General features: G+C 48.5%; 1 protein-coding gene across 1 annotated transcript; it reads left to right on the top strand.

The window, feature by feature from the left end:
- Positions 1 to 5,227: 5,227 nt before the first annotated feature.
- LOC102415222 (eosinophil peroxidase) lies at positions 5,228 to 24,743 on the top strand. Its single transcript, XM_025279122.1, is given in 17 exon segments — positions 5,228 to 5,272; positions 12,661 to 12,938; positions 13,088 to 13,204; positions 13,299 to 13,427; positions 14,342 to 14,549; positions 16,062 to 16,122; positions 16,125 to 16,339; positions 16,341 to 16,374; positions 17,888 to 18,025; positions 18,387 to 18,620; positions 19,049 to 19,123; positions 19,126 to 19,197; positions 19,200 to 19,223; positions 23,744 to 23,876; positions 23,878 to 23,979; positions 24,544 to 24,672; positions 24,674 to 24,743. Coding segments are annotated over 17 exon segments (2,064 nt in total).
- The last annotated feature ends 172 nt before the right edge of the window (positions 24,744 to 24,915 follow it).

The raw sequence follows: 24,915 nt of genomic DNA, 5'->3' as shown, positions 1-24,915 counted from the left end.
CAGCGGGTGGGTCACTTTGGCTTTCTTTTCCATTAATAAGGTAGAGAGAGAGTTGCTGTCTGCCTCTTCATAGCTTTGGAAATGTTGTGAAGTTCATCTTACAACTTTATAATTTTGAAATTAAGCAACTCAGATTTTTAGGAAAAAGGACAATATCCTTATTATTTTTGTGTGAAGGTTGATTTGAATATTCCTGTGACAATAAGATACGTTCTCTTGGAAAGCCACGCCCTCCTTTCTCTCTTTTGGACAGTCTTCTCTTAGGATGACAACATTTCCCCAGAAGAGAAGTCCTGTTTTCTGCATTTTGACCTCTTTGCCCAATAACCCTTTGGTTCTTTGTTCAGAATGATACAGCGCACAACTTGGAGACTTAGCCCTAAACTGGGAGTCTGTGATCCACTATTTAACACACTAGTAACCTGGAATGACCCACCTGGTCTCTCTTGGAGTCCTGAATTCTTCCTCACCAAGCTAGCATAAAACAATATCTGTCTCATTAATCTCACTTTTGTTAAAGATTCAAATAAAAAATGTGTAACATATATTTTATAAATCATAGAACTCATGTAAGGATTATTTTTATGGCTATTATTCTGAAACTATTCTGTATCACTTGAGTAGTGTTTTGGAAGTAGGGCAGATATTCCTCAGTGCAGTGAGAGAGGTGTGGAGAGGGTGAGGGCTGGACTCCAGAGGGGCCACGTAACATGCCTAAGGGTGATATTGAGATTAGAGAGTGACATCAACCGAACGCTAGGTCTGCAAGACTCTGACTACCTACAGCTATTACCCCATCCACCCCAATCTTCAGACTCAACACTTTTTGCAACAGGAATGGGAAGATCCACTCACTTCCTCATTCATTAATTTGTATTTGTAAATATTCCAGCATCCATTTGGGACTTAATGTGTTACTTTATCCATAGAAAGTGCTTTATGAAGGTTTGTTGATTATCTATCTCTCTATACACTCCTGTTCCCCTTCCTTTTTCCCTCTCTCCCTCCCTACACGATTTCTGCCAGTTTAGCCTTCCTATATCCATCTGAGCCTTTTCCCCCTATTCACTGGTGTGCATGCCTTGCTTCTTTTTTGCTTAGGCTTTCACACCACACACCTGTCATGTCTTTCCTCCACTATCAAACTGGGGCTTTGGGGTCAGGTTATTAGAGCTGAAGAGAAGAAATAGTTTATGGTTAGAGTTGCAAGGGGCTATGAACCCAACAAATTTAAATAAAAAGAAGCCGTTTATCTTAATGATGTAAAGCTCTCACTGAAATAAAGTGAAGTCGGGTATTATGGGGAAAAAACAACTGTCAAGACTGACAGAGCTGGTCCTCCTCCCCGCTCCCTTCGTTCATCCTTCCCTGCCCATGCAGTCACCTGTATATGGCTCAAACAGGAGCCTCTCCCGAAAAAGCTGAACTTTTCTTTCTGCTTTCACAATCAGCTAGCTCAGTCTCTCTGGATTCAAATTCCAAAGTCTTTTGTTGAGGTTGGACCATGTATCCCAAGTGGCTGAGGAATGTAGGGGTCATGTGACATAAGTCCACCCCTTGAGCAGGGATTGTGGGTGAGGGTTGTCCCCTGAGAAGGAGCTTGTGGGTGCCAACTCCCCCAAGCATGTCTATCATGAAAGGAACAAGCAACACACCTCTTACATGGCACCATCCAAGAAACGTGTCATTAGTTATGCCTAGACATTCATGTTTTTATTCATTCATCAGATAAGTATTTACTGTCTACAATTACTCCATCTGTTCTACTTTGTTCTCTTTGCCCCCTAGGTCTTTGGGGAAAGTTCCTGAGTTTGTTTTGGCTGAACCAATTAAAGGAAGGCCAGGAGCCTGAGGAAGTAGGGCATTCTAAGAGGACAGGTGGCTGCGGCTGTGGCAGTGGCAGGGGCTGGCCCAGGAGGAGCCATCAGCAATTTCTGAGAGAGCTGGAATGGAGAGAGAGCTAAGGCAGGAGGAGGCGGCTGGACACCCAGGGAAAATGATGCGACGCCTGCCTGCCTGCCTGGATCTCCACCCCTGGCCATGTCTTCTAACTGCATGGACACCGGGACACACCAAGTACAGGGCAGAGGGCGCCCGTGCAAGACAAAAGTGTTTTCTGTTTTCTTGTTGAATTTAAAAACAACAATAAAACTGACTAAAGGTGCTTGTTATAATTACCGTGTTCATGCAACTCTAAATAATGTCAGCACTAAAATAGTCCTTCCTGTCAGATGGGTTGTTCCTACCACCCTACTCCTCATAAACCCTGTGTGTTTGTGGGTGCATGTGTGCATGCGTGCACGCGTGTGTGTGTGCGCATGCGCATGTGTGTGAGACAAACAGATGGGGTCCTGAGAATCTGCGGGTACATTAGTATTAGAGAGGGAAGACCAAAGGTATTATGAAGAGGAGTGTTAAGTGGTTGAAAGAGGTGATCACATATACTTTTGGACTCTTCAAGGGTGTCAATAAAGCAGGCAAAGGCTTGCGTGAGGGAAAAGGTTGAGTTGGAGCCTATCTCCCATGACAGAGAATGCACCCCAAGATCCCCTGTACAGCTCTCCCAAGAATCTGAACATGGGCCCATGGCCTATGGTTTGACCAGCAGCATGAACTTCATGTAGGACATAGATGGGCTCCAGGTTAGACAACTGGCCTCCTATTTACATTTCATGGGGTACAAAGGAGTGGGCTTCAGGCTGGATACTTAAAACTGTTAGCATTTTCTGAGACAAGAGATAGGTGGGCTCCAGTTAAGGCATTTACAGTCAGCCTTCTGTTTGCCCTCCAAAATGGAAGCTACAACAGAAACAGGGTATAATAGGCAGCATTTGTCTCTTGTATACACCTTAATGTAATAATCATGGCAATGGTCAAGGTAATAGCCGTGGCAAGGACAAAGAGGGGAAAACCTTGTTTGAGTGAACGATTAAGGGATCTGCTTCCTCCCTCTTTTGGGGCAAGGAGACACTACACATGCACAGAAAGACTCCTTGTGGGTTAGAAGTCAGGGGATGACACCAGACCATGATGAGTCTTGCTTCTCCCAGAAGCCTTCACTTTGAGATCCACCTCGGCTGAGGTGTGCATGCGCACTCCAAGGGAGGGTCCCAGAGTGGATCAGGTGTGGGAAAAGAAGCCAGATAATTGGCCTGAATTCAGTTCAGTTCATCTGCTTAGTCCAACTCTTTCCACCCCACAGCCTGCAGCACACCAGGCTTCCCTGTCCATCACCAACTCCTGAACCTTGCTCAAACTCATGCCCATTGAGTTGGTAATACCATCCAACCACCTCATCCTCTGTCGTTCCCTTCTCCTGCCTTCAATCTTTCCCAGCATCAGGGTCTTCTCAAATGAGTCAGTTCTTTGCATCAGGTGCTTCAGCATCAGTCCTACCAATGAATATTCAGGACTGATTTCCTTTAGGATTTACTAGTTGGATCTCCTTGCAGTTCCAAGAGACTCTCAAGAGTCTTCTCCAACACTACAGTTCAAAAGCATCAAATCTTCAGCACTCAGCTCTCTTTATGGTCCAACTCTTACATCCATATGTGACTACTGGAAAAACCATAGCTTTTACTAGATGGACATTTTTTAGCAAAATAATGTCTCTGTTTTTTAATATGCTGTTTAGATTTGTATTTGCTTTTCTTCCAAGGAGCAAAAGTCTTTAAATTTCATGGCTGCAGTCAGCATCTGCAGTGATTTTGGAGCCTAAGAAAATAAAGTCTCTCACTGTTTTCACTGTTTCCCCATCTATTTGCCATGAAGTAATGGAACCAGATGCCATGATCTTAGTTTCTGAATGTTGAGTTTTTAGCCAGCTTTTTCACTCTCTTCTTTCACCTTTCTTTCACTCATTAAGAGGCTCTTTAGTTCCTCTTCACTTTATGCCATATGGGTGGTGTCATCTGCACATCTGAGGTTACTGATATTTCTCCCAGGAATCTTGATTCCAGCCTGTTCTTCATCCAGCCCAGTATTTCACATGATATGCTCTGCATAGAAGCTAAATAAGTAAGGTGACAATATACAGCCTTGACGTACTCCTTTACCAATTTGGAACCAGGAATACAACCCCCTGGAAGAACTTGTATAAATGACTTAGTCGCCTCTTTACTGTGCTCCTCCTCCCTAGAGGTGATGCCCACATCCTTCCTCTCTAGGTGTGCACCTCTGCCTTGCTTCTCTTAACTAAATGAACCATTTCCCTGTGTGCTCTCCCACTTGTTGTTGTGCTGTCTCTAATAATAAACTTGTACCTCCATTGACAGTTTCTGCCTTCATGATAAATGCATATTTCCCTGGGGGCAAAGATCCAGGGAAAATAGCTTCTAGCCTCTAGCCCTTGCTGGTCTGGTGGCTAGCATTCCTGGTTCTCATCCAGGTTACCCAGGTCCAATTACAGGGCTGGGAATTAATCTCACTTCACACCACTGCTCACAGCTGCCTTGCTGAAACCAAACTGACAGAGCAGCCACAACGACCAGGAGACCTGCTACTTTGCACTAGGAACTGTCATGAGGAAAGGATGTATTGTTTCCCTGTCTCATCCTCCCCACATCAACACCAGACAGGAGGGGCTGGAAAGAGGAAGAAAGAAGTATGAAGGACAGATAAGCAATAAAAGGACAAATAAGTAAATAAGATAATTTCATGGAATAAAAGCTTTGAAGGAAATGCTTTGGGGTAATGTGGCTGGTGGGATGGGCAGCATTATAAAATGTAGTCAGGGAAGCACTCTCTGAGGAGGGGATATTTGAGCAAAGACCTGGACAATGAGAAGGAGACAGTCAGACAAAGGTCCATGTGATGGGCACGTATTCCAGAAACAGCAAATGCAAAGGTCCTGAGGTAAGAATGAACTTGGTGCCCAAAGGAGAAAGGAAGAGGTCAGCATAACTGGAGTGTGATGAACAAAGAGGCTCTTGGGAGGAGGCAAAGTCTGAGGTGTTGTGTTATTTATCTACCACTGCAGCTAAAAACAAAGTAATCGTGTTTTATCTCTCATAGCATCTGTGGGCCAGGAATTCTGACAGGACATGGTGGAGACAGCTCATCTCTGCTTCTGCAAGTCTGGAAGCTCAACTGGAAGACACAAGACCAGGGACGGAATGGCTTGCAGTTTCATTCTCTCACATTGTCTAGCAGTTGAGGTTGGTGTTGGATGGATGCATAGGTGAGGCTACTGACCTCTCTTCATGTGGCCTGGGGCTACCATCACAGCATGGTAGCTTCCAAAGGACAAGTGTCCCAAGAGAGAGAGAGCCAGGTGGGAGCTCAATTCTTTTTACACCTAACCTAGAAATCACACAGCATCACTTCCAATACATTCTATTAGACAGAAGTGAACAATCAAATTAGACTCCCTTTTTTGAATGAGGAACGTCAAAGAATTTGTGGGCATACCTTTAAATTACCACTGATTGGATAGGAACCAGATCATGAAAGAGTTTGAATTTTATTCTAACTGCAATGAAAGTATTAGGAGGGTTTGTGTGTAGAAAGGGGTGGTGGCACTATAAAATTTATATTTTAAATAGGCCATATTGGTTTATGGGCAGAGGATGGTGACAGGGTCAAACCTGGTGGAGTGGATTAAGAACTTGACTTGGATTCAAACTCAAGTTCCTACACTAATCAGCTGTTCATTTCAGTCACCCAGTCGTGCCCGACTCTTTGCGATTCCATGGACTGAAGCACGCCAGGCCTCCCTGTCCGTCACCAACTCCTGGAGCTTGCTCAAGCTCATGTCCATCGAGTCAGTGATGCCATCCAACCGTCTCATCCTCTGTCGTCTTGGGCAAATCACCTAACACTGAAGGGTAGGAGGACCCTTTTGCGTTTATATGGATTTACCTAGAGCTTTTTCCTTCCTCAGACCTGCAAGGGCATGTTTGTTTCACGGTTCTCCTTTGTTAGATGGCTGTTTTTGTTCACTACTATAACCCTACCACCAGCGCAGGCCCTGGATTGTGAAGACTCTCCATAAATTTTGGTCAAAAACATAAATAAATAGTACTGTAAACCCCTCATTAGTCCTGGAAGACGGTATACATCAGCCCAATCAGCCTTCAGTAATTGGGAGAAGCGTCGGGGGAGCACCTGGCTCCATCTCTTCTGGGATAATCCTGTGTCCACGCTGGATGTGAGGCCTGATTCCATCATCACTGCCCAGATGGACACAAAGGAAGTGAAGAGCTGCCCTAGCCCAGAGCCCAGTACAAGTGGCAGACCCAGGGCAGCCCACTCTGATGTCGAGTCATGTTGCATTCATGAGACTTGTGCCCTCCAGGGACGGGGAAGAGCAGAGAAGGGTCTCATTTCTCCCCATGACCATCTCAGAAGACTGAATTAGGGGTGTAGGATGGGAAGAGGGGAGAGAGAGAGCAGCCCTCACTTAGCACAAAGGGCTCTGGCTAGCGGATTGTCTGCCCTTGACATTGGATGCTGACACCTGCCACCTCCGGTGCTGCCAAGACACTGGGACCACCGATCCCCAAGCTCATAACCACACTAGAAGCTGAGGAGTCTGTGACTAGGGTGGGGCAGGGCAGGCAGGGATAAAACGTCTACAGTCTTTCAAGCCATTGTTTGCATTTTTGAGCCTTCTAAATTATAAGTGCCCCAGGCAGAGACTATTGCATTCAATGGGGTGTCTAAATTCCTACAGCTTTCAGGCATTCATTCTTTCCGGAAGTATTGAGATGCCAGGAGGCAAAAATGGATGCCTCAGGCCCTTTCTGGTAGCAGCTGTGCAGCCAACACTCTCAGGCTCCGGGACACCTCCCCTGCCCGCTCTGCCCCAGACTGGCTTTCATCCCACGTGCAGTGGCCACCCTAGAGGTGGGGGTGCGGATGGGAATGGGAGCAGCCAGGGCGGCCTGCCAGCGCCCCCTCCAGGCCCTCTTGGGGGGACCTTCTCAAGCCTGAGGCCCCCTCCCAGCCTGTGTGAGGAGGCTATCTCATCAGGTCTCACCCACACCCTTGGGAGCCAGGGGGAGCAGGAAGGCTGGGAGAGTCAGACACTGGTGGAGAGCCCTTCCTGGCTCCAAGATTGTTCCCACTCTTTCCCCCAACAATAAAGCCAAGGTCTCAGGCGGCCAAACCTGCCTCGCAGTGGTGTTGCGAGAACTCAGTGAGAACTTACAGAGAATGGGCTGGCGGACAGCAAGAACAATGGATCACCCCGAACCAGCTGCAGTCCCTGTTACTGGAACCCCACCTCCGGGCCTGTTACCCCACCAGTGGCAGTGCCTTCCGGCTCTTATGCCCCACAGAACCTGAGGTATAAGACAAATGGGCTCCAGGCGTGGTGTTTACAACGGGCCTCCTGTTCACATCTCCTGGAGTGAGAAGAAGAGAGCTCCAGGCCCCCATTTACATTTCCGGAAGCAAGAGACAAACAGGCTCCAAGACTACAAATTCATGACTAGACTCCTGCTATATTTTGAGATCTATACCTTGATACAAAAACCAGCAACAGGAATAGGGTAAATAACTGGACACTGGGCACTTTTACGGCAGGAAAAGAGTGGGACTAAATCCTTTTAAAAGATTAAAGTTCCCGCATTTCCCATCCTTGGGGCAGGGAAGACACTGTGCTTGCTCAAAAGTCTTCAATGGATTCAAAAAGGTAGGGGATGCCAGGCCATAATAAGTCTTGCTGCCCTCACCCATAAACCTTTTCTGTGAGATCTATCTCCACTGAGGGGGGCGTGTGCACCCAGAGGAGAGGCCCAGAGGCAAATTAGTCATGGGGTCAAAACAACACAACTGGCCACAAAGAAGACAGGCCCGGAAGACTGGCTTCTTAAAGAGGACTTAAACTTCCCAAGAGTGCGACTCTCTCTGAGTTCGCCTGTGCATCTTTCCACATGTGCTTATCTTTCCAACAAACTTTTTACTTTACTCTTTACCTTTTGCCTCCTTGCCTGAATTCGTTCTCGACAAGGCAGGCAAGAATGAAGGACTCAGGCCCTCACCGCTGGTCCCTGTGGTCCAGTGGTTAGGACTCCCAATCCCAGAAACGAAGACCTTGCTTCCAGCTACTGCTCGCTGCTGCTTGCTGCAAGCTGCCGCTTACTGCAGCCTGCCTCCGAAATCAAACCTTCTCACTCCTCATGTTGCTCATGCACAGCAGAGTCTGCCTGGTGAGAAAGCCCAGGGCCCTCCTCCCCTGCCCCAGGCCCTGCCCTTGGGAGTTTCCTGACTGATGGAGGAGGCGAGGTACAAGTCTCACGTGAGGTCAGGGCAGAAGGGAGGAGAAGGGAGGTGCACTGGCCCTCAGTTGACCCTCATCCCTAGCCTGGACCTGCACATCTCTAGTGCTCACCAGGACCGCTCCTGCCTCATAAATATCCTTGCCCTTTGCTGATATTGCCAGCTGATCAGAGAGGTCAGGCAGCTGGGGTGGCAAGGTGGGCTCCCAAGCCAGCTCGCCAAGGCCCCACAGTGAGTTTTTCCTGGTTTCACTAAAAATAGAACATTCAGAGCTGCCTCTCTCAGGGGAGTCCTAGGCTCTAGAGCACACACGTATACACAGGCACACACATGCACACCCCAGCCTTCCCTGGCCTCAAGCACAGCCTGCAGCCACACCCACAGTCCCTTAGGCCCCCGGGAGACCTCAGTGTTCCTGTTATAATAACAGAGCCAAGGGCCTCATTCCCAGGAATCCCTGGAACTAGGTCCTGAGTCCTGGCCACCACAGTGTTTCCTTGGCAGTCGTTGGAGCTGAGCAGATAAAGAGCTCCAATCAGACTTGTGGCCAGCAGTTCTACCAAGCCTGGCAGATGGTTCCTGTGAAAGTGGTTGTAGAATCTCTTGGTTTCAAGAGGGCCAGAGGAGGGCAGGAAGAAAGGCTCTTGGGAGTCTCAGCTGAAAGATGCCAGGATGGGAAGGCTCCCTCATGGTCAAGGATCTGGGGGTCAGCCTGGCAGGGCCAGGCCTGCAACAGCATCTACTGCCCCAGGGCTGGCCTGGCCCAGGAGCCACAACACCCCTGACCCGAGTCACCAGGTCTTAATAGATATACAGCACAAATCCACCCCTGACCCGAGAGCTGTGACAGGTGAGGTCACAGATGTGTCCCTTCCACAAATACCTGTTCAGGACTTGCCAGGCAGTGGGTTAGGTGCTGAGGCTACAGTGAGCAACACAAGAGGCATGTGTCGTCTCTGTGTGCCTGCCTCTCACAGACCTAATCAGATTCAAGCACTGAAATACAAGTATAGTCACAACGATGCTAAGCTCCAGGAAAGGAGCTGTAAGAGCTAGGATCAGGAAGACCTGGCTGCCCAAGTCATGGCCAGTGAGTGGGGGCTGGAAGGTCAGCAGGAATCACCAGGCACAAAGGGAAAGGGGCCTTTGTGTTGAGACCCGTCGTGGCAGGAGACCTGTCTCTGGAGCTGAAGTCAGGGGTGTGTGAGGGGTGGTTAGAGGACAGAGGAACAAAGAGAAAAGATGGGGCTCTGGAGAGGAGAGGTGGCAGGAGCCAGACTGGGTAAGTCCAGGGAGAGCCCATCTCCTTAGAAGACACTGCGTGGAGGGCCAGGAGGTGTCCCAGAGGGGCCAGCATGCTGGGACCAGTGGGGCCAAGTCCCTCATGGCCTCATATGGCCATGGTCACCAGGGAGGGATGGAGGGAATGCAGTTGGGGATCTGGCTGGTCTCGGCCACAGTCCCCAGACGTTCCTGACCCTTCCTACATCCCCCTTATTCCTAGTGTCCAGGCAGCCTCATCCCCTGTCACCCTGTTAGGTAGTTAGAATAGGAAACAGGAGTCCAGAATGGTGGTGGCTAAAAGATAAGGAAGGAAAAAGCCCGCAAAAATAAAACAAAGGAAGGTCAGGGACCAGAGAACAGGTAGAACAAACAGCACTCCTGGCTAGCCCAATTTACATAGGGCAGGCCCGGGGGGAGAAAAAAAACATATAAAAAGAGGAGCCAAAGGGCCGGGGGTCTCTCTCTCCCTCTCCCACGCGCCAGTGCGCTCCCCCACTCTCTTCTTTTTGAGTCTTTGCGGGGGATGGATTTTCCTGCTATTTTCTAAATAAAATAGAGCTGTAACATTGAGCTGTAACACTGATCTGTCCAAGAGCTATAACACGGTCTGTCTGAGACCTGAGAGCTCTAACACGGTACATCCTAGAGCTATGACACGCCGAGTTCTCTAACATCCGTTGCTTCAAATTTTTGTTGAGATGAGACAGAACCGAGGAAAATACACTTGCCTGACAATCCCAAGTTATGTTTTTGTTGAGTCTCACTACAAATCTTTTTCTCGTGTGGCTCCATCTTGGACCCTCATTTTGCTCATTTTTCTTACCCAAGAAGAGCTCTCCCGCATGACTCCTTAACCCCTGAGGTCCAACTGTTACTGAGTCACGCTTGCTCTTCTTGCTGCAGGATAAGCCAATAAGTCTGGGAGATGAGGTGTTGAGGTGAGGAATATGACTTTATTCAGAGAGCTGGCTGACCAAGAAGATGGCAGACTAATGTCTCAAAACAATCAGCTTGTGGGCGCCTGGATGCCAGGTTCTTTTATGGATCAGAGGTGGGGGTGGGGGGACAGTGAGGAAACAAAGTGAAAAGACCATTTAATTCTTGCAAATATTTCCTAGACTAGCAAACCTCAGGCAGGGGGATGTGTTAGTTTCACTGCCTTATAGCCATTTCATGGGTGGTGTGAAATGAAATATCTCCTGTCATGTCAATAAACAAAAATGCCATCAGATCAGATCAGTCACTCAGTCGTGTCCGACTCTTTGTGACCCATGAATCGTAACACGCTAGGCCTCCCTGTCCATCACCAACTCCCGGAGTTCACTCAGACTCACGTCCATGGAGTCAGTGATGCCATCCAGCCATCTCATCCTCTGTCGTCCCCTTCTCCTCCTGCCCCCAATCCCTCCCAGCATCAGAGTCTTTTCCAATGAGTCAACTCTTCGCATGAGGTGGCCAAAGTACTGGAGTTTCAGCTTTAGCATCATTCCTTCCAAAGAAATCCCAGGGCTGATCTCCTTCAGAATGGACTGGTTGGATCTCCTTGCAGTCCAAGGGACTCTCAAGAGTCTTCTCCAACACCACAGTTCAAAAGCATCAATTCTTCGGCGCTCAGCTTTCTTCACAGTCCAACTCTTACATCCATACATGACCACAGGAAAAACCATAGCCTTGACTAGACGAACCTTTGTTGGCAAAGTAACGTCTCTGCTTTTGAATATGCTATCTAGGTTGGTCATAACTTTCCTTCCAAGGAGTAAGCGTCTTTTAATTTCATGGCTGCAGTCACCATCTGCAGTGATTTTTGAGCCCAGAAAAATAAAGTCTGACACTGTTTCCACTGTTTCCCCATCTATTTCCCATGAAGTGGTGCGACCGGATGCCATGATCTTCGTTTTCTGAATGTTGAGCTTTAAGCCAACTTTTTCACTCTCCTCTTTCACTTTCATCAAGAGGCTTTTGAGTTCCTCTTCACTTTCTGCCATAAGGGTGGTGTCATCTGCATATCTGAGGTTATTGATATTTCTCCCGGCAATCTTGATTCCAGTTTGTGTTTCTTCCAGTCCAGCGTTTCTCATGATGTACTCTGCATATAAGTTAAATAAACAGGGTGACAATATACAGCCTTGACGAACTCCTTTTCCTATTTGGAACCAGTCTGTTGTTCCATGTCCAGTTCTAACTCTTGCTTCTTGACCTGCATACAAATTTCTCAAGAGCTATCTGCAATTCTAGCCCCCCAAAAGTGAATTTCTGAGCTGGTAAGCAGCAGATAAGTGGAGCCATTTCCCACACAGAGAACTCACCAAGAATGTCACAGTCCTTCACAGGTGGGCAGGGTCAGGCTATCTGGCTGTGAGCCAAACAAAGGCACCCTAGCCCAAGGGTCAGGCAAAGGGGGGCAGGGGCAGGGCTCCCTGAGGCAGGCCATTATGTATGTCTCTAATAAGAAAAGTGGCAAAATAAAAGTTAAAATCACAGAAAAAGATTTAGTACAGAGTCAAAATTAACCCACCTGGGTTACATAGCCAGGCCCTGAGCCTGTGAGGAGCCTGGTCCATTCCCAGCAATGGGTTCTGGATTCCACATATAGAGGGAGGAGCTCATATGTGCCTCACAGGGAGCCAAGCTTCCCAAACAGCCCACCAAGGGGAGTGTCCCACCCTGGCCCCCAAGCTCAGTGGACCACCCATTCTCATATCTCTCGGGCAGCACAGCTCCTGGCCTCTCGGCCTTGCACCAGAGATAGTCACAGGGCCCACCTAGTGCCCACCCAAAGGCTCCAAGTCACCACCCTGTGGCCCCCAACCCCCTGAGCCACTCCACCTAACTGGCATAAATGGGGTCAAGACCCTGGGAGCTTCAAATGGTCACCTAGAGAAGGTGGAAATCCTATCTGGTGGGGAAAGGGACATGTTCTCCTTTCCAGGGTGGAAGAGGGTGTGTGAATTCATGGAGTTGAGCCAGGACAGGACAGGACATGGTTTACTTATGTTCCAAACACTGTTTACAAACATTCCAAACACTGACAGGCCCAGGGCACTGGGTCCACAGCTGCAAACAGGGTAGGGCCTGGGGTTGCTATGGCCAGTCCAAGAGGGGACAGCATGCCTTCAGTACAACCAATCATGTGGGGCAATACCATGGTGGTAGACAGCTTCCCTTCCATCCCTCCTCTGTCCATTTGTCTTGACTGCTCAGCTGGGGCTCTGTTGGCTGGTGTGCTTCCTCCCTCCAGCCCCCCTTCCTCCTCTGCTGGGCAGCATCAAGCAGCACCTTCGCAGTGGCTCGGCCAGCCCCACGGACCTCCTGTCCTTCTTCAAACAACCGGTAGCGGCCACCAGGATAGTCGTTCATGTGGCCTTGGGGCTGCTGGAAGAAAAGTTACAACTCCAGGCATCCAGATCCTTCAGTGTCACGGGTACTGTGGAGTGGAAGAAAGCCAGATGGCGGGGAAAGGGGGTGGTGGTGCAGGATGCACTCCTTGGGGTGTCGGGAGGGAAGAGAGGAAAGGGATGGGAGGTATGGAACAGACCCGCTCAAGAAGAAGCTGGAACCCTGCCCACCACCCCACCCGGAGATGTGCTAATGAACCCCAGCTGCGGCTGCTGTCCCAGGCCAGTGACTGCGCTCCCCAGGAAGAAGCTGAGAAGTGCGGTAACCAATATCGCAGCATCACTGGGAGATGCAACAACGAGTGGGTGCTGCAATGGCACTTGACCTGGGAGGGGGTCGGATCCGCCCGCCGCTCCTTCCCAACCCTACTGACCCCAACCCACCCCCTGCTGCAGGAGGAGACCCTGGCTGGGGGTCTCCAACCAGCCCCTGGCGTGCTGGCTGCCAGCCGAGAACGAGGACAGGCTGTCTCTCCCCTTCGGCTGGACCCTGGCAAGACGTGCAACAGCTTGCCCCTCCCCATTGTGAGTCGGGACTGAGGGGCTGGAGGATACTTCATCTTTTCTAAATGTGGAGAACAGAAGCACAGACAGAGCCGGCCAGACAGGGCTTGAACCACGCTCTCTCGTGGCTGGTGGATAATTCTGGGCAAGGACTCCAGCTGAGTCAGTCTCCTCAGTTGTAAAACAGCTGTAAAACCCACTCCAGATTTCTGTTATGACTATTAAAGCCCTTGACATAAACATCATTATAGGATGTGATATATTAGCACTTGTGTTTCCCTGGTGGCCTAGACAGTAAAGAACCTACCTGCAATGCAGGAGACCCAAGTTTGATCTCTGGCTCGGGAAGATATTAGTAGTAGCCATTATAGTACTGTTTTTTTCTGAAAGAATTCATGTCAAAGTACCTTCAAGAGCAATACAGCTTAATGTAGCTCTATGTATTGACCTATTTCTCATTTAACAATTTATCAATTTTCTATTCATATGTCAATATCACAATCTATTATCTATCCATCATCATCTATTTATCAATTTTTCTTCCATTGCTCATTCCATCTATCCAATTCTCTATCATCCATCACCTAGCAACCAATCCTTACATCTCTCAATCAGTTCTATTATCTAATTATCCACTAGTCTGTATAAATCAATCTATCATTTATCTCTCTGGAGAAGCTGGTGGGGTCTGAGTCAGCCAATCTGGTCTGTTCCCCTTTCTTTCCTCCTGGAATCCTCAGAAGCCAGGCTGGAGAGCATCTCTGTAGGAATGACAGCCACATAGGAAGTGGGACAAAGCAGGAAAGGGGAGGGGAGGGTGGGAGAGGAGGAGAGGCTGTGTTAACTCCAGCAGGGGCAACCTGTCGCCCCCTGAGTCCTGGGTTGGCTCTGACATGTGTGGGGTCAGAGCCCCACACTGATTGCTCTCCCCAACAAGTCCAAGCTGTCTCCAACCATATCATGCACTTCTGCAGCGAGAGGCGGACCTCCGACCACGGCTGGTCCCTTAAGTTCATGCAGTGTGGCCAGTTCATTGACTGTGACTTGGACTTTGCCCCTTAGTCCCCAACCAGAGTAGCCTTCCCTGAGGGTGTCGACTGTGAGAGCACCTGTGCCCAGCTGCCCTCCTGCTTCCCCACCAAGGTACTGTGGTCTCCCAGGCTCCATCCCCGGCCAAGAGCTGGGGCTGGGCATCTGGAAGCCTAGAGCACCTGCCTTAGGGAGCTGCCTGAGATGCTGGAGTCTCAGACAATAACAAGATGCACAGTCTGACACATACACCTAGTTCTGTATGTGTTTGAAGGATGAGGGTAGGGCAACCTGCCCGAAGGTTCAGTGCAGGTTTCACGAAAGGGGAAGCAATTGAGACTGGCGTTGAGCTGTGGGTGGCATTCCAACAGGGGAAGCCTCCAGGCTGCTGCTTTTGGAAGCCTTTAAAGTCTCTTAGCACTTGTCCTTCCCTCCCTCTGGGGTGGGCCAAGGCCCCTGCAGTTCCCACAAATTCCTGGGTCCAGTTGGGAGGACAGTGCTCTGCTTCATGCTGAAAGCAAGGATGCTGCGGGACACTAGGGAAGAAAAGATGGACTCCAAGGAGCAAAGCCTCTGCTGGGCACTGAACAACCACCCCACACACACACACGCACATGCTCACTCACCCTTACTGTTCTTGCAATGTGTCATGTGAGGGCCCCTGGCTGGCTCCTTCCTCTGGCTTCTCTGGGGGGCCATCCCCTATCTTCCTAGTATACCATTACTGGCTTCACTGCTGGCTCAGATGGTAAATAATCTGCCTGCAATGCAGGAGACCTGGGCTCAATCCTTGGATCGGGACGATCCCCTGGAAAAAGGCATGGCAACCCACTCCAGCATTCTTGCCTGGAGAATCCCATGGACAGAGGAGCCTGGCGAGCTACAGACTATGGGATCACAGAATCAGACTTGACTGAGTGACTAGCACTTCTGACTTTTAAATCTAACACAGCAAACACCACCTTCATTTAGAGTTACATTACTCTATGTGCAGGTCTGCGTTCAGTGAACTGCCAGCTTCCTGCAGCCTGGAGTTTTCTTGACCTTCACGATCTCCAAGGCACCCAGCACAGAAAGGGGCTGATGTCTGCTGAGCTGAGTGGAGTGAAAGCAGCACAAGCCTTCATGTCAGAGAACTAGTTTACACTCCCCCCTCTCCCGCTGAGGAGTTGTCCTTCCTCTCTCTGAGCCTCAGTTTCCCTGTCTGTAACACGAGGATCTAAGGCCTCATCCACGTCTAACCTTTCATGACTCTACAGCACCAAGTGCTAAGGATGCTCAGATAACCTGATGAGCAGCCTGAGTCTGGATGAGTCAAGGAGGATTTCCTGGAATAAGAGAGTTTTTGCTTTTGTTTTTAATTGGAGTATAGCTGCTTTTCATGTTGTGTTAGTTTCTGCCGTAAAACAACTTGAATCATCTATATGTATACATATGCCCTTTCCCTCCTGAGCCTTCATCCCACTCCTGTAGGTGTCACGGAGGCTGGAGCTGAGCTCCTGTGCTATATATAGAGCAGCTAAGAAGGGAGTTTTGAGCAAGGCTCTGAAGCACGTGGGGGATGACCTGCAGGGGTGAGCTTGCTCAGGAAGGGCCCCTGTGTAAGTGACTCCTCTTCCACCTCAGACCCCGCCCAATGACCCATGCATCACCAGTCAACAAGACTGCATCTCCTTCTTCCACTTGGCACAAAAGCAAAAAACAAAGTCTGCAACCAGATCAATGGGCTCACCTCCTTCGTGGACGCCAGCACGTTGTATGGCAATGAGGTCGCCCTCGTCATGTAGCTCCGCAACCAGACCAACTTCCTGGGGCTTCTCACACTCAGCACCCGCTTCCAGGACAATTGCTGGGCTCTGCTGCCCATTGACAACCTGCACAATATTGGACCCTGCCTCTTCGCTGAACCACTCGGCACGCATCCCTTGCTTCCTGGCATGTCAGACTCGGGGGTGGACAGTCTTGTCTCCCTAGGAAAGAGCCAGTCCCAGGTTCCAGGAGGGGAAGCCCAGAGGGTACTCCATGGGGGGTACATGGCTTCAGACCTCAATATTAGGTACACAGATCTGTGCGTGTTTCCCAGAATCAGTATGTTGGAAGGAGTTCTTTTGCAAAACCAGTGTGTGTCCAGAGATCATTGCTTGACTCTCTATACCAATAAGGGCCTCATCCCCTACACAGTCCATCTGGAGTGGTGCTAATGGTTTCAAAAGCCCACCTCATTGATCCAGCGTCCATCTGTTGCTCTTCATTGAGATTCTAAACCCCCAGAGAAGAAGCTCTCTCTCTTTCACACAGTTATAGCCTCTTTAATTACCTGAAAGCAGCTTTCACTTCCACCTAATAATTTTTCTACTGTAGGTTAAATTTCCTTAGAAGCCAGTTTCATCCCTGCACTAGCTAGACACTGGCATTTGGTACCTTCTTCCAGATGCATAATCCGAAATTTCCTGGGGGTCTTTCCCCCATCCTCCACTCTCTATCATCATGATAGCCAACACTTCTGGTTATTTAAGATATTTGAATGTGCCATCTCTCATCCTTATAGCAGCCCCGAAAAGGCAGTATTAGCATCACCCTCGTTTTGCAGACGAGAAGCTCAGCAAAGATAACTAATGCACCCCAGAGCAGAGTGTCCGATGGCAGAGTCCACATGGGGACTGGAGTCAGTGCAGTGGCCAGGTCTGGGCTCTTTCCACTCTGCACTACCACCTCCTTCATAGGGAGTTGGCTCCAGCCCCCTTTCTAAGGACTGTATGTTTCTTTGTTCCTGTTAAGAGCAGCAGGCCCCTTGCTCTGCTTAAGAGTAGATTGATTAAGACCACACACAAGGGCTTAGCTCAAAAACAGCAAATGACTATGAGTAAGGCCACCTTCAGGACAGCACTTTCCTTCCTGGCCTCGAGGAGAAGGTCTGGCTACAGAAACAGGCTCTGCCCAACTCTCCTTCTTTCTCCTTCCCTGGGGCTCCCTAGGAAGAGCAGCATGATACCAAGCCCAAAGCTAAGAAGAAGTCCAGCCCCCAGGAGAGACCCTGCAGAGGGATGCAACTCACCGGACAGGTTGACTCAGTCTCAAAGGCAAGGCTTGTAGAATCACGCAGGATCCCCACCAGCCGTGGCTCTGATCATCCTGCCAAGCAGAATCATCAGGCAAAGGTTTTCCTGCCCCAAACTGGCAGCTGCCCCATGCTTGCCCACGGTACACAAACCCCTTCTAGAAACGTAGGGAGCTGAGACTTAGGCACTGCTGTCCTCCCCCTCCGGGCTGTTGTGTGGGTCAGTGGAGCCTCGCAGCACAACTGAGGAGATGGAGGTCCAGTGGGGGCCAGGAATTCGGCGCAGGTCACTAAGTCTCACTGCCTCTTTCTAGTCCCCAGACTTAGTGTCTGGGGACTAGAAAGACATTTCTCTGGGAAGGACTGTGGTGACTCTGAACTTGGGGTTTTCAAGGTGATACCCGGTCAACTGAAACCCCAAAACTGGCAGTCATGCACACTCGGCTGGTGACTGAGCTGAGATGTCTGAATCCCCGGTGGACCGGAGACAAGCTGTACAAGGAGGCTCAGAAGATCATGGGGGCCATGGTCCCCATGGGACCATGGGGAGGCCCTGGGCCCCAGCATCCCTTAGGAGCTATGAGAAGGCACAAACCAGATAGATGTGCCTCAAGTCAACTAGGTCTGGGTGATTGGGGGTGTTCCTGATCTACGACCTGTACCCTCAACTCTGCCACTAACTTGCTCTGTGACCCTGTTCATGTCACCCAACCCCTCTGGGTGTCAGTATCCCTCATCAGACAATGGGAAATTAACACTGTCACAATTAACATAAATGCCAAGAAAGAATCAGTGTGTCTGAGCAGCCCTTCAGAAAAGCAAAAAATCTGTCCAAAGACAATGGAGTAGGTGGGCAGCCACTAAAGTAACATTCCTCCTCCATCTTTTCTTTTAGATCTTCACCTACCAGGACTTTCTGCCCCTGTTTCTGGGAGAGAACAGGTCCAGGAAAGCCCTGGGGCCCTCCCGGGGGTACCATGCCAGTGTCTTCACCCTGGCCTTCCACTGCAGCCACACCACGCTCCAGCCCTTCATGTTCCACCTGGACAGCCAGTACCAGGCCTCAGCACCAAACTCCCGAGTCCCACTCAGCTCTGCCTTCTTTGCCAGCTGGCAGATCGTGTATGATGGTGACCAGGTTCCCCAGGGGCAGGTAGGAGTTGGGGTGGAGCCCAGCTTAGTGCCAGGAGGCCAGGCCTCTGCTGATTGTCTCCCCAGGACTGTGAAAATAAAGCAGGTGTCACCAAGACCTTCAGTCACGAGTCTGCCTCCCCCTCCGGGATTAGAGGATTTCTAAAAGGGGAGGAGACAGGTGGCTGTGGTCCTGAAAGGAGCTTGCCTTCCACTCCTTCTCAAAGGAGTGTGTGAGCGGGGAGACTTCTTGCCCTGCCAGCTCCAGATTCCTACGTGTCCACCCAGGCCCCTGTTTTCTGATACAAACCTGATTGATGCAAATGACTGGCTTGTCCAGCTCTGAGCTAGCTTAGCATCGTGTGATGACCTCTGGGGCTTCCAAGAGGCTGGTCCAATCTGTGCTGTTCACATTCCCTGCCACCCAGTGGCATTGACCCCATCCCCCGAGGCCTCATGGCCACCACCCCCGCCAAGCTGAACCCTCAAGATTCCAGGTTAGTGATGAGCTCCAGGACCAGCTGTTTCACCAAGTGAAAAGGACCAGGCTGGACCTGGCTGCTCAATATGCTGTGTCAGCCGGTACCACAGCCTTCCAGGTTAGGGGGCTGCTGGCCCCTCCTCCCAGGCTGCCCCAGAGCAGGGCTGCTGGTGATGGTGGTGGGGAGCGGGGTGGGTCAGGGAAGATCCCTGGTACCTCCTTTCTGACTGGGACTGTCTACAGGATGTGCTGAGGCTGATGCAGTAAAGCATCCCCGGGACCTCCTTTTTGTTGTCCTGCCACATCTTCTCCATTCTCACCAGGGTCTCTAGCTTTAGGGACACAACGGGTTGGACACAAGATCTGAACAAGGACATCAGGACTTTCCAAGTAGGAAAACACACACACACACACACACACACACACACACACACACACACACAGTAGCTTTAAAAGGCAGGGAAGAGCTGCCACTGCCCACCACCCTGGCAAGATCCAGGGACGAAGTCCCAGGGATATAGAAACCGGATCTTGGCTCTGAGTGGGGAAGGGCAAAGAGCCTGAGAAGTAGGGAACCAGTGGAGTAAAAGTAAGCCTGCCTTAGTTGTTTGGTAAGGACACAAGAAGACTTTATCCAGGAAAGAAGAAAACTTAGGCACTTTGCTAGGATCTTTAATGGACATTAACTCTTCCAATCCTCCCAATGACCTTGAAAGCAGCTGTGACAGCCATTTTTATAGATGAGGAAATAAATTCAGAGACACCTAGTAATTGGCCCAAGCCCACATAACTAGGAAGTAGTACAATTCAAATCAGGTTCAAAATTTCTCCTTTCGTCCTCCTGTTCAGTCCACCGTGTTATTGCTGTTGTTCAGTCACCAAGTCTGTCTGACTCATTGCAACTCCATGGACTGCAGCATGTCCGGCTTCTCTGTCCTTCATCATCTCCCAGATTTTGCTCAAATTCATGGCCATTGAGTCAGTGATGTCATCTAACCGTCTCATCCTCTGCTTCCCCTTCTCCTTTTGCCTTCAATCTTTCCCAACTTCAGGGTCTTTTCCAGTGAGTCAGCTCTTCACATCAGGTGGCCAAAGTATTGGGGTTTCAGCTTTAGCATCAGTCCTTCCAATGAATATTCAGGGTTGAATTCCTTTAGAATTGACTAGTTGGATTTCCTTGCAGTCCAAGGAACTCTCAAAAGTCTTCTCCAGCACCACAATTTCAAAGCATCATTTCTTCAGTGCTCAGCCTTCCTTATGGTTCAACTCTTGCATCCATACATGACTACTGGAAAAACCATAGCCTTGACTATAATGGACCTTTGTTGGCAAAGTGATGTCTCTGCTTTTTAATATGCTGTCTAGGTTTGTCATAGCTTTCCTTCTGAGAAGAAAGCATCTTTTAATTTAATGGCTGCAGTCACCATCTGCAGTGATTTTGGAGCCCAAGAAAATAAAGTCTGTCACTGTTTCCACTTTTCCCCCTTCTATTTGCTATGAAGTGATGGGACCAGATGCCATGATCTTAGTTTTTTGAATGTTGGGTTTTAAGCCAGCTTTTTCTCTCTCCTCTTTCACCCTCATCAAGAGACTCTTTAGTTCCTCTTTACTTTCTGCCATAGGAGTGGTATCATCTGCATATATGAGGTTCTTGATGTTTCTCCCAGCAATCTTGATTCCAGCCGGTGATTCATCCAGACTGGCAGTTTGCAGGATATACTCTGCATATAAGTTAAATAAGCAAGTGACAATATAGAGCCTTGTCATACTCCTTTCCCATTTTTGAACCATGTCCAGTTCTAACTGTTGATTTTGACCTGCATAGAGATATCTCAGGAGACAGGTAAGATGGTCTGGTAGTCCCATCTGTTTAAGAATTTTCCACAATTTGTTGTGATCTGCACAAAGGCTTTAATATAGTCAATGAAGCAAAATTAGATGTTTTTCTAGAAACCCCTTGCTTTCTCTGTGATCCAACGAATGATTGCAATTGGTCTCTGAATCCTCTGCCTTTTCTGAATGGAACTTGTTTATCTGGATGTTCTAAGTTTACATACTGCTGAAGCCGAGGGATTTTGAGTATAACCTTACTAGCATGTGAAATGAGTGCAATTGTATGGTAGTTAGAACATTCTTTGGCATTTCCCTTCTTGGGATTCTTTCCTATCCTGTGGCCACTGCTGAGTTTTCCAAATTTGCTGTCTTATTAAGTGTAACACTTTAACAGCATCATCTTTTAGGATTTTAAATAGCTCAACTGGAATTCCATCACCTACACTAGCTTTATTCATAGTAATGCTTCTTAAGGCCCACTGAACCTCACACTCCAGGATGTCTGGCTTTAGGTGAGTGACCACAGCATCATGATTATCTGATCATTAAGAACTTTTTTTGTATAGTTCCTCTGTGTATTCTTGCTGCCTCTTCTTAATCTCTCCTGCTTCTGTTAGGTCCTTACCATTTCTGTCCTTCATTGTGCCCATCCTTGAATGAAATGTTCCCTTGGTATCTCCGGTTTTCTTGAAGAGATCTCTAGTCTTTCTCATTCTATTATTTTCCTCTATTTCTTTGCACTGCTCATTTAAGAAGGCCTCCTTATCTCTCCTTGCTATTCTTTGGAACTCTGCATTCAGTTGGGTATATCTTTCCTTTTCTCCCTTGCCTTTCACTTCTCTTCTCTTCTCAGCTATTTGTAAAGCCTCCTCAGACAACTAACTTTTCCCTTCTTGAATTTTTCTGTGAGATAGTTTTGGTCATGTCTTCTGTACAATGTTACAAACCTCCATCCATAGTTCTTCAGGCACTCCTGTCTACCAGATCTTATCCCTTGAATCTGTTTATTATTTCCACTATACAATCATAAGGGATTTTATTTAGGTCATATCTGAATGGCCTAGTGGTTCTCCCTACTTTCTTCAATTTAAGTCTGAATTTTGCAAGAAGGAGTTCATGATCTGGGCCACAGTCTGCTCCAGATCTTGTTTTTGCTGACTGCATCGAGTTTCTCCATCTTCGACTGCAAAGAATATGATCAATCTGATTTTGGTGTTGACCATCAGTGATATCCGTGTGTAGAGTTGTCTCTCATGTTGTTGGAGAAGGGTGTTTGCTATGCCCAGTGTGTTCTGTTGACATAATGATGTTAGCGGAAGGCTTCGGCCAGAGGCTTGCTTCTCTCTCCCTCTCCCCATCTCCTAATTTCCTGTCTAAATGCAACCTGAAGCCCCATCTGCCTCTGCTAATCTTTGGCAGTATACAGTAAAGGGTGGGCAATTCCTAGTGCACCTAACACAGGACCAGGCAGGCACATAGCAGACTCTCAAGAACCTTTCTTTCCTTCCCTCCACTTTGGTGCTCTGACAGAGTGGTGGCGCCTCCTGCTGGAGATCTGAGATTGCTAGCTGCCCAAGTTAACCACACAGCGAGTTCCTGTTCCCTTTAAGCTGTTTCATCCTAGCTCTTGCAAGTCTCCACTAATCCCTTCCCAAGTTCAGTACCAAATTTGGAGCTGGAAGGCCTTTGAGCTCCATAGAATGGTGGGGGTGACCTTGGAAAAGTTACAGATGCTCAAGCTCAGCAAATACCCATTGATAACATGAGGATTATAAAGTACTTCAGAAGTGTGAGGAGCCTGAGGATATTCACACAGCAGTGCCTATTAATGGGAAACATCATATGGTTTTCCTTTGTTCAGCTTGGGGATGGTGTTTGGGAGTTGTAGTTCAGTGGACAGCGTTGGGCTGGAGTCTCTTTGGGTCATGGCAAAGCTATCTCCTATCTTGATGGTCCCATCATATCATGTGATTTGGTCCTGGTGTGGGATCCTGATGGCTGAGAAATCAATATGGCTAATCTTTGATAGTTTCTGAGTGGGTAAAAAATATTTTTTAATTAAAATTTTAATTTTAATTAATTTTAAAATTTTTAATTTAGTTTTAATTTTAATTAAATTTAAATTAAAATTTTAATTTAAAACTTAATTTTAAATTATATTGATATCATTAATATATCATACATTTACCCTATAAAGTATATAATTCAGTGATTTTAGTATAAAGTTGTACATCATATGTAATATCAGAACATTTTCATCACTCACAAAACAAACAGTAATAATAGTCACTCCCCATCCCCACCCCAATCCCTGACAATTACTAACCTAGCTTTACATGTTTGCCTATTCTGGACCTTTCATATAAATGGAATCATGCAGCAGGTGGTCATCTCCTGAGCAGCTAAATTTTATCCATGCTCTTCATTTCTTGGTTTGTTCATTGACTTATTCAGTCATTCTACAAATCTGGGAGTCTTTATGTTCTGGGTACTGTCTTACTTATGCCTAGTTAATGCCATGATCATATCATGGTGGTGAGTGTTGGTTTACAACAGCTTCCTACATTAGGACATACTCCTCAGTGTACACATGAAACACAGCTGTCTGCTCAAATTGAAAACCAGAGAGCAGTGGTTCGGTCTTTGGAAAGTTCAAGGCCTCTTCTGCCAGCAGGGATTTTATTCTGCCCAACATTGCCTGACCACACAGCTCTCCTGGGACACATCAGGACAAATCGTGGTGAGCAGATGCCAATGGGAATCCGCAGGGGGAAGATGAAACTGCTCCTGCCCTTTGCCCTACAGGGTACAATGCTTGGAGGTGCTTCTGCAGGCCCTTTCAGCCTCAGAATCTGGCACAGCTTAGTCGGGTTCTGAACAACGAGGGTCTGGCAAGGAAGTTCCTGGATCTGCACAGGACACTGGACAACTGCCGTCTGAATCGGGGCCATCACAGAGCCTCTTTTGCCAGGGGCCCGAGTGGGGCCTCTTCTGGCTTGTTTTTTTGAGAACCAGTTCCGAAGAGCCCACGATGGAGACAGGTAAGTGACCCTCCCCTAAAAGGACCAGCCCTGGAGGCAGGGCAGAAAGGCACTAGAATTTCAAGACTTGATGAGAGAATATTCTTTTTAGCTTCATCGCTTCCAAGTTCATAGGATCTGAGACCAGGAGGCTTGGTCAGAGGGAAAAAGGCCACTTGCTTGAGCTGGAGGCACCTTTAACCCAGGAGACAAATGTCTCAGCCTGGCTCTTTCAGGCTTGAAGATCCCAGAAAACACAGGCATAACAAGCTATTAATAAATCTGATTTCCTGCCAACAACTTTGTGGTTTAAGACTTGACTCCTCATTTGGATTTGGCATTGACCTGGGTTCAAATCCAGCCCTGGATACTTAAAATTACTGTGCACTTAAAACCAAAGCAATTTATCTGACTGCTGAACACGTTTCTTCCTTTATAAGATGGGAACCATACCTATTTTGCAGGGATTTTGGAGAATTGAATGAAATAATGTTGCCCTGTGGTTAAACTCCCTCACACACAGCAGGTGCTCACTCCTGTTCATCCCCCGCAATCTTCACCCACGTCTCTCCACTGTCCTGGTAGGTTCTGGGGGCAGAATAAAGGTGTTTTCACTGAGAGACAGTGCGAGGCCCTGAGCCACATCTCCTTGTCTCGAACTGTGTGTGACAACCCTGGTATCACCACCGATCCAAGGGACATCTTCAGGGCCAGCTCTGCCCCGGGGCTTTGTGCCCTGCTACTACATCCCCGGCCTGAACACATCTGCCTGCAGAGGCAGATGAGGCCTCCCCAGGTAAGGGGACCTTCTCCAACAGCCTGGGCTGGCTCAGGACTTCACATCTGCTCCTGGACAGGACAGCTGAGTCCTTTCAGGCCTCTAAGCAGGAAACACAGAACTCGTCTCGAGGGACAGGATATGCTTTCCCAGTGGCTCCCCAGTATGCTAGCCTCTGG

This window comes from Bubalus bubalis, chromosome 3 (genome assembly GCF_019923935.1).
Source record: "Bubalus bubalis isolate 160015118507 breed Murrah chromosome 3, NDDB_SH_1, whole genome shotgun sequence".
Classification (NCBI taxonomy): Eukaryota; Metazoa; Chordata; class Mammalia; order Artiodactyla; family Bovidae; genus Bubalus; species Bubalus bubalis.
The sequence above is the reverse complement of the archived record's forward strand: the minus strand, read 5'-3'. Positions and strand labels throughout refer to the sequence as shown.